Here is a 9,850-nt window from a genome sequence, read left to right as displayed (position 1 = left end):
GATATCCATCTGAATAGGAATATTAACAGTAACATCAACATTAATATTCATAAAAACATGTATATTCATGCCGATTTATATTAATATGTACATGTATATTCATTTTCATATTTAAATATCATTGGAGCTATGGAGAGCGTTCCCAGGCACTAACAGCGCGTTTCTCAGCGAGTGTGACTCTGCGAGGTGTGAGCTGGGCAGGGCTCTCAGTGCTCACATGTTGGGTCCGGGGGGCCCGCCACGCTCACACCTTTCATCCAAGAGGAGGGCCCACCACTCCCACACCTTTCTAACAAAGAGGGCCCGCCAAGCTCACACGTCGCTAACACTCCCCCCTCCCCACTCCCCCCTCCCCCCCCCCTCCCCCCCCCCCGCCCCCCCCGCTCCCCAGACGGTGCTGCCCGCCCTGCTCCACGGCGAGGCGGTGACCATCGACATGTCCTTCATGCTGTTCGTGGCCCGGGAGCGCGGCCTGCTCACGGCCCAGCAGCAGCAGCGCGTGCTGGGCTGCATGCGGGGGCTGGGGCTGCCGGTCCACCACGCGGCCTGCAGCCTGGGCCTGGTCCGCCAGGCGCTGGCGGGGCGGCTGAAGCACTCGGCCGGCTCCCTGAGGATGCCCCTCCCCACGGGGGCTGGGCAGGGCAGGTGGGGCGCCGAGCCAGGAACTACGCAAGCGCGGCACGAATGCACGCACACCGCACACATTGAGACTTTAACAATGGCACATTTTGGGGGTGACATTATTGCAAAAGTGTTACCGAATAAAAAAAATAAAATAAAATAACATGTTCATGTTCACGTCGCCCACGCAGATACATGGACGTCTGGGGATTGAACGCGGTGCCTTTCGGCTGACAGTTGACCACCCTTGCAACTAATCTGTCCTCCGCCTGCCTGCTGAGGACCATAGAGCATCATGGGGAGACCACAGACCCCGCTTGTTCCTCCATGTCGCTCCCTGCATGGCCTGCACTCAAACTGACTTATCAAAGTTTGGTGGCTTTTATCGATCCATCCGTCCAATTTTATATTCACACTGAGTCGATTAATAGAGTCCCAGGCAGGGGAGGGGGCGACGGCCAAGCACAGCCCCCTCCCCTGCCCATTATCCTGGTCTTTATAGTCGTTGCTCTGCAGTGTTTGTGGGATCCATGTGGTGCTTTTCGTTGAAACACGACACCAATCTGATTCCTCCCTTTTGTTTCTTTAGAGATATTCCATGACATCAGCGATGAGACCGTGTGTGAGGCCTACAGTAAATGGAACCAGGAGCTGTCAGCCCCAGAGGACAGCTGACGGCATGGAGCTGTACTGTCGTCCCTGCAGTGTGGCGCATCGAATGGTCTCGCTGAGGCCAGATCTCACGTGTTCAGTCTGGTGGAGCTTTGAGTGTTTTCTGTTCACTGACGCATTTCGTATTGAGTGGTGATGCTGTAAAGACACTGAGGAACACATGTGAGGGGGTTTCACGGGAGAAACGAGACCTGAGGGGAGGACTCCAGGGAGAATTACAAAGAAACAGGAGAATGTAGAGTGACCGTACAACGCAGAGTTAGCCTGTACAGGGGACTGTGCCTCAGTATAACATTGATCTCCAGATTTATTGGTTGTAGGTTTTGGTTGAACTGCCTTTTTTCGCTCTTGAACAGGAAACAAACAAAAGCTGGTGAACAAACAACAACGACCAAGGGGCTGTGAACATTCAAATAAAACGTTTTAATATTTTTCCACAACATTTTCACATAGAGTACCAGTGAGTCGACGTTCAGAGACTCACCATCCTTCAACCAGTTTGTGAACATCGCCGCGCACGTCTCTCACACTAACACACATTCTAGGAACATTAGCGACAGAGTCTATAATACGACCCAGAGGAACCAGAACACGTTTAATAAAGGTTACAATTTGAACCAGCAGTGTAGTTTTCTTGTAGTGGTAAATAGGTCTACCCAGAATGCACCATTATAGAATGTGTTTAACAGTTTCAACAATTTCAACAATTTCACGCGATATGATAGCTTGAACAACCAATGCTTTTGGCGATGATGACACAAGTGCTGAATGATTTAAAAGAAAAAATACAGAAATGTAGCTTAAGACCATGTGCTACGGCACGGGCCTGCGTTTATTGCTTCACTATGGCTTTGACTCTGTTGTCCGCAGATGTGGAACATTCTGAATCAATGCAGTTCTGCCGCTGACGGATTGCAATCATCGATACATTATTGCTAGGACGATACCATTCATTAAATCACAATTTTCCTTTCTTTAACATATTTCTTTCTATATTTTGCATAATTCCGATTGTTTTAATATCCGTGGCTTACTTTGGCAACCAACACTATAAAGTACATTCAGGCAAAACATTGTCAACATAAAAAAAGGAAGTAAAACAAAAGTGTAACTTACAATAAAACCATTATTGCCTTTTTTATCTTTCTTTTAACTGCGAGGATACGATTGGAATATCTCACGAGTTAGTGCCCAGGGCCAGGGTGATTCAGAAGGGGAGTGAGGAGCTATCAATGCCTATAGTGTAGAAGCATATAGTGATGTGTTTACTGGATAATGAATCCCCTCTCCTACACCTTCCCTTACGGACCTCACATACCCCGTGAAACACTGTTTATCAGGACAGTCATCAGCCCCGCATTGTGCTCAGTGTCTGCGTCTGCTACAACACCGCCATGAGAAAGAAATCTCTATTGTAAGGCACTTTAATGACGAGGAGAAAATAACTTCTCTCGGGTGTCTCAGACTAATCCGCGACACAAATCAAAGGAAATGCGGACCTGAAATTGTCAAAGGTGCAACGACAGACGTGATGCCGCTCTGCAAGCACGGCTGTAACCATTGCATAGTTCCGGAACGAAATAGAAAAATAAAAGTGAAAACATGAGGTTTTGTTGTAACAGGGCTCTCAACATGGCTGCATTAAGAAAGCGAGGAAGTCAAATAGTTACAACTGCACACTAGATTACATCTTTCAAAATGGTATCAGTCATACTTAATATGTTCATTTTAAAACCCACGTATATTAGTTAGTTTAGAGGTAAGGGCTGGCAAACCACTTAACTTAACTCTGATGTCATTCCAGTGTTCTGTGCATGTCATGTATTTAATACAGAATCCTACATCAGTCTCCTTATAGTCCTTGGCAACATAAATGTCCACAGTCAGCACACAACATCCTTTGACCATTAAATGCATAATAGATTGACCGTCAGATAATACCAAAAGATTTAGCAAAATATAATCTAGGGACTAGAAGGATGCTATGAAAGTAAAATAAGATTTCCCCACATAAAGATATCGATGGAGTGTGTGTTAACAGTGTTGGGAAAAGAACGAGGCTAGGGTATGTTACACTTCGTATTCTGATAAAATAAAGTAAAAAAGCACAGTAGGCCAGTCGGCCTCCCAAAAATACAGTCAACACAACACACTAAATCCTTTCATTCTGATTGCATAATCACAATACATTTGTACGATCAATCTAAATTACTTTTTGTTTCTTAATTTACACCTCTCAGAAGTTTGGATAACTAAGTTTATTTAAATAGTATACTTATATGCGTGTATTCATTCTTCAAGGGGGTCCATCTTATACAACATATGCGGTTCAAATAAATATTTGCGCTCCTTAAAAAACGTACCAAAGAAAAACAAGCTGTTAATTGTATCCAGCGTTCCCAGCCCTAAGCACGTTCACAACAGGCTCTCTGTGTCTTCTGCGGCCCATGAACGTGTGGAAACGTCCCCCCCGGTTGGTATTTTGATGACAGACATGAGGCAAGACAGCCTGGAGAGGCTGGAGGAGGCACTCGACATCACACGGATCATGGGTTTCAGTGTGAGCCGCACTGGGTTCTCTGAGACGTTGGGCAGACACATGCGCTCCTTTGTACCGGCCTGAAGAAAGAGTTAACAATCAAGGAGCCTGCGCTGATAGTGGCAATCACCTGATTTTCTCATTAAGGAAACAACGTCAAACCCTTTTAAACCGCCTGTTATTGACGACCCGGGGCCTGAAACAACGAGGCCCTTAAGTGAGATTCCCCCAGTGGTGACCCAAGAGGAATCTCTTGATAGTGTTTGTTTTTGTGTGCATTGGTTTGAAATTAAATTTTGAATGGTATTATTACCATATAATGGTATTAGTCACTGGTAAAATGTTTTTTTTTTTTTATGGTCTGTGAAATGTTGTTATCCTTTTGATCACATATATCATCTTTTTTATATTTCTTGAAAAAGGCTTGAAATTGATTTAAGTTCAGTTCTTATGGCAGCTTTATTTTTTCACATATTGGTTTATGATAGTTAACTTCCCACTTATATCTCTTCATTTGAGAATGTGAGTATCTTATACATTGAGTATAAGATAAACATTTAGAGTGTATGAATGCTACCGGGGACGTTGTACATGACATGAATACTGGAATAAGTGACTAGTAGTAGTGATAGATAATCATGTGTTAACTTGGAAGACTGAAAAGGATTCATTGTAATAGCAAATTATGCGCAAGTCACCTACACTGCAATGTATAAGGCAGTGGCTCGTCCCGCGATATAAATATACAATTAAGACACAAGGAGTGTAAAGCACTACAGTAGTTGATAAATAGTTATGTTAATATATTATTGCTATTGATTTAAAGTGTTTCCCACGGTAAAATATATCCGACCATGATTTCTAACTTTTCTACATTCTTTGAAATCACAACAAATACATGGAATCAAACCTCTACCCATTAATATGCATATTTTTTAAATATAAAAAAAAAATCAACTTTCAACTCATTGTCATCAGAATATTGATTAAATACAAAAAATAATAATTAAAATCAGTCCATGAAATTAAGCCTCAGAGCACAAAAAAAAAGATACAAAAAAGCACAAGTGAAAAATATTAAATACATGTAAACATCGGGGAGGAGGAAGAGGTTGGTGACAAACCAACAGAGAACCACCAAAAACGACGAGAACCAAGAGTCTTCTTCGGCGAGCAAGAACGAGCTCGCCTCGACGCACTGCGCTCTGCTGCGGCCTGCAGGGTGCCGCGCGCCCCTCCATGAGCAGGGTCTGCTAACAGCCCTGGGTGGTTCTCGTCCATGCTGATGCTGCTCCGGCGGCTGCTGTCTTTGGAGGCGTCCGGGGAGAGGGAGGAGAGCCGCGGGTCCCCCCCGCTGGCCGGTGACGGGGTGTCGTCCATGCGGTCGTCCCCGTGTCTGGAGCCGCCCTTGGCCATCTGGTAGTGGTTGGGGAGGGTGGCCGTCATGGGCCCGTGGGGGCCCTCCTCGTGGTAGCCGTCGTGGAGCTCCAGGGTGGACGTGCTGGGCGGGGTCCTGGGTGGTGCTGCTGGGCGGGGTCCTGGTGCAGCTGTTGGGCGGGGTCCTGGTGGTGCTGCTGGGCGGTCAGTGTGAAGAGGTCCTGGTGGCAGTCGGCCATGGCGGGCTCCCTCTTGACGCAGTGCGAGGTGAGCTCCGCCGTGCAGAGCGGGGAGGAACGACACGGGCAGGCCGTGGGCACGCGCCTGCATCTCCAGCTCCTGGGGCGAGAGAGAGAGAGAGAGAGAGGAGAGAGAGAGAGAGAGAGAGAGAGAGAGAGAGAGAGAGGAGAGAGACGAGAGAGGAGAGAGAGAGAGGAGAGAGGAGAGAGAGAGAGAGAGAGAGGGAGAGAGAGAGAGAGTGAGTCAGGGAAGGGTTCAAGTCATGGGGTCTAATCTGAAGAGCCAGATATGGTGTCGCTTTGGATAAAACCGTCTGCTAAATGCCCTAAATGTAAATGTAAATGAATACACAAATGTATAAAAATAAAACTAATTGTAATAATCCTACTAATAATAATAGTAGTAGATCATTATCAGTTCAAGTGCCTTTAAAGAGACACTAAGACACTTCACATACATTTAAAAAAGAACGATATTCTAAATAAGTAAAAAAATATATATATACATATACATATTAATATCTGCATACATATATAAATGCAGTACATGTACAAATACATGCACATAAAAAGCGTTCAATCAGTGGTATGGTGGAAAAAACTAGTAGAAAGAAAAGGAGATGGACATGGAGGTATACATGGGGCTCTGGTGCTGTACGTTGTTATGAACAGGAGGCTTCTGGAGTGAATGTCTCACCTGTATCCTCAACATGAGATGGCGGTTGGTGTGCTCCAGCTTCTTCTGCCGGTTCTCCAGCTCCTTGGCCCGCTGCTGCTCCCGCTGCAGCTTGTGGATGTAGTCCACGGACGCCTTCAGGATGGTGCCCTTGTTCCACCGCATGTCTCTGAACACACACACACACACACACACACACACACACACACACACACACACACACACACCGCAACATTAGAACCCAACGCCTTCAGGACCAACCCAGCAGAACACGTCAGGGGATACACGCTGAACCATGACTCTTGCAAAGTTCTGCTCATCGTTTGAGGAACTGCAGAGTAATTAGTTAGCAATTATTGATTGATAGATGATTGAACTAGAGAGGCGTTTGAGGCGGGTGTGTAACAATACTCACGGGTCGTTGGACTTTGGGATTAACGTTCCCAGTTCCTTGATGCGGTCGTTGATGTTAAAACGCCGGCGCCTTTCAACTGCAACGGAGAAAGACACGCTGTGTGAATAACAGGGCACGACGACTCAACATCCAATGCCGCCATCCACTAACTCCATGCAAACTATGTCAAATCAATGCATTTAAAACCCAGCATTTATTTCGAGGCGAGTTGAGTCAGCTGTGTTCGGCTGCAGCCTCTCCCCACAGAGCCAACATGTCTATAATGTTCTACACAGCGTCAGAGAGGAAACACGAAACTCACTCAGATTATGGTTGTCCTTCTTTTGCCTCTCCTTCGCCATCACCCTTTCAGATTCTGTAGAACAACGCAATGAGGATTAAACAATATGCAACGGCAGGATGGGGTTGGTGTTGTGAACAGGTCCTGAGGCAGCTGCCCTCCCTGTGGTGTGGGCGAGGGCTACCTACCGACGGGGAAGCCATCAGGCAGTTGGAAGTCGTCAAAGGAGCCAGACCGCTCCAGCATGTGCATCATGCTCGGAGACTGGGACACTACGCAGAGGCAGAGGAGTGACGTGTTTGAGTAAAACAGTGCATGGAACACATCACACATTTATAAACATATAAACAGGGCGAAGACTGCTACAATGATCCTTTATAGGTAAGTCATACATCTTTTAAAAAAACATCGTATTTTGATAGGATTTATCCATGCTGGTCGTGGAGGAATACTTAATTCCATCCATCACAGGCAGTATAATATTGCTGTTGTATTAGATTAAAAAGGATATCTTTAAAAACTAAAGAACTAAAGAAGGACTAAAGAACTCCAATAGCCCAAACCCTTGTTTTGAAGAGGTAATTGGTTGTGCATGCTGACTCCATGACTCGTGTTTCCCTGCCGTTGCAGAGAGTGTGTGCTCACCAGAGAACTCCCTTTTGATGCTGGGTAGGCTGCCGGAGCAGGAGTTGCTGATGTCCAGTCCTTGCGGAGGCATCCCTTGATTGGCGTACATGTCCATCAGGTTGCCAGGCAGAGGGATCTGAGTAAAGAGCATGATGGGTATTGATTAAAAAGAGAGACATAACTGCTGCGGTGGTGGTGGTTTAAAGTGAGGCCCAGTGCGTGGGGGCGAGAGGGACAGCAGGGCCTCCGTACCGTGTTGGTCATCTGGAGGGCCGGGTCCATCAGGCCCAGGTTGTCCTCGTTGTAGCAGGACTCCAGGCTGATGATGTCGTCGATAACGTCGTCCATCTGGAGCACCCAACACAGGAGCATGTTAGCTTCAATGTTATGAAGGAGCACTACATTTCATCTCCATTAAACGGTTATTTAGGGAAATAAACCTACAATATCAGATAGACGGACGCTTATGCAAACACGGTGTCTTTGGCTAAGCAATAAAGGCCGTTAAGCAAGCTTTCTTGGTCAGTGTTGCCAGATTGGGCGTGAAATCTGCCCAATCTGGCAACACTGTTCTTGGTCTGTCTTTGGTAAAAGAAAATCTATAAAATACATAAAAACCCACTAAGGTTCCTACCTCTTTTTCACAATTGGAGTTGAGCGTGAGGAGGGCCATGGGGCTGTTGGGGGCGCTGTTCCCCGGCCCGGGAGGCATGCCAGCGCAGTCCGACGGCTGGTGGTGGAGGGGCAGGCTCACCACCTGGGGGCCCAGCTTGCCCAGGTAGCGCTTCACCTGCTGCTGCCGGGACTGCTGGACGTGGTACTTGGTGGGGTTCTCCAGGTGCGTCTGGACCTATGGGGGGGGGGGGGGGGGGGGGGGGAGGAGGAGGGGAAAGGCAGGGGTTGGTTATTCAAATGTTCCCCAAGGACAGCGAGAAGGAGAAGCGGGAAGAGGTGTTTAGGTATTCATTATGGACAGAAGGGGAGTGACTTTCATATGGTTTGTGTTGATGCCTCCCACAATTCGCTTTGGTAATGTTGCTCATCAACATGAATTGAAAACATTATTACATTTTTTATAGCCAGCTTTTAAATTTTCTAACAAATTTGAATATCCAGTGCTTGGATACAGATTAAACTACCCCCCCGTTAAAACTGCCATCACTTCTGCAATCACAGGATTTGTGTTTGTTAATTTTGAGGCAAGAACTGAAATCCATAAACATCCTGTTTAGACAGATGTTTATGGGTTATAGTTCCTTGTCACCATACTCAAGTTTGCTTCGCTTTATGAATGCATCTGGTTCAGGAGACAACAGAAGAAATAAGTGACAAAATATCTGTGACAGTAGTGTTGACAGTAGTGTTGGGATTGTGACACATTTAAAATATATCTATTTTTTTAACAAATTTCCAGAGGAAGAGCCATACACACTTTTGAAGTGGTCATAGTAAAACACAGTTGCCCTGATTTTTACATTTCTGATAATATTAAAGATGAAAGTTTGTTTCATCACAATCCGGTAAATCACAATCCATAAAATCCATTAAAATAAAAACAAACAACCCCTCAGGATCGTTTGAAACATACCTGGCTGGGATAGTATCCGAGCATCTCCAACATATTGATGCCTGACTTAAGTTAAAAGAGTGATGTGTTGAGGGGAGCTGAGGAACAAGGCTATGGCGACCTAAGCACAGAGCACTGTCTCTCTCTTCAGGGTCGGCAAGTGAAATGAGAACATACCCATCGAGCAGAGCTTATAAGGGTTGGGACAAGTCATTAGTTATGCATGTTAGCAACATTTGGTACAGGGATAGGGACAATGGGCCTTTTCAAAATTGTGTTGTTATATGTAAAAGCACAGTTTATTCCTTTATGGCGCATCTCTTGACGTCAGAATAGGCCACAAACAATTACTTCCTTTCTTATGCCGAGCAACCGTGCTTGCTACCAATTCCCTGGGGCGCTTTAAATTGCCACTTTTCACCCTGTGGACGCAAGGCCTGTGTTCCTTAAATACTGTAACTCATCTCCACTTACAATGACTCCATTACAGACTTCTTATCTGTACTGCGCCCTCCCCCTGTGCTTCTAAAATTAATGTGCTGATAGTAAGGAAGTCTATACTTCCTTAAAAACCGCAATACAGCAGGCCCTTTTACTGTTTTTAGAGAGCCCAAGGAACCAATCTCCTGAGGTAATGGATTCACAGGAATGCCCTCTGTCTGCCTGCACGTCTGTGTGCCTGTATATCTGTCTACCTGTCTGTCTGTCTGCCTGTATGTCTGTCTGCCTGTCTTTCTGCCTGCACGTCTGTCTGCCTGCATGTCTGTCTGCCTGCACGTCTGTCTGCCTGCACGTTTGTCTGCCTGTATGTCTCTCTGCCTGTATGTCTGTCTCTCT

General features: G+C 46.0%; 1 protein-coding gene and 1 long non-coding RNA gene across 2 annotated transcripts in view; one reads left to right on the top strand and one right to left on the bottom strand.

Moving 5' to 3' along the window:
* The first annotated feature begins 390 nt into the window (after positions 1-390).
* LOC132467997 (uncharacterized) lies at positions 391-1,733 on the top strand. Its single transcript, XR_009528145.1, has 2 exons — positions 391-645; positions 1,211-1,733. It is a non-coding gene; the product is annotated as an uncharacterized LOC132467997 (long non-coding RNA).
* The window catches only part of LOC132467924 (microphthalmia-associated transcription factor-like), a 21,418-nt gene continuing 13,265 nt past the window's right edge, over positions 1,698-9,850 (bottom strand). The window contains exons 3-10 of the mRNA XM_060065541.1: positions 8,081-8,296; positions 7,699-7,794; positions 7,465-7,582; positions 7,008-7,091; positions 6,841-6,894; positions 6,540-6,615; positions 6,146-6,293; positions 1,698-5,548 (exon numbers count right to left, since the gene is read on the bottom strand). Of these exons, the coding sequence (XP_059921524.1) occupies positions 4,910-5,548; positions 6,146-6,293; positions 6,540-6,615; positions 6,841-6,894; positions 7,008-7,091; positions 7,465-7,582; positions 7,699-7,794; positions 8,081-8,296 (1,431 nt within the window). The 3' untranslated portion in view covers positions 1,698-4,909. The remainder of the gene's footprint in view (positions 5,549-6,145; positions 6,294-6,539; positions 6,616-6,840; positions 6,895-7,007; positions 7,092-7,464; positions 7,583-7,698; positions 7,795-8,080; positions 8,297-9,850) is intronic.

This window comes from Gadus macrocephalus, chromosome 1, assembly GCF_031168955.1.
Source record: "Gadus macrocephalus chromosome 1, ASM3116895v1".
Lineage (NCBI taxonomy): Eukaryota > Metazoa > Chordata > Actinopteri > Gadiformes > Gadidae > Gadus > Gadus macrocephalus.
The sequence above is the reverse complement of the archived record's forward strand: the minus strand, read 5'-3'. Positions and strand labels throughout refer to the sequence as shown.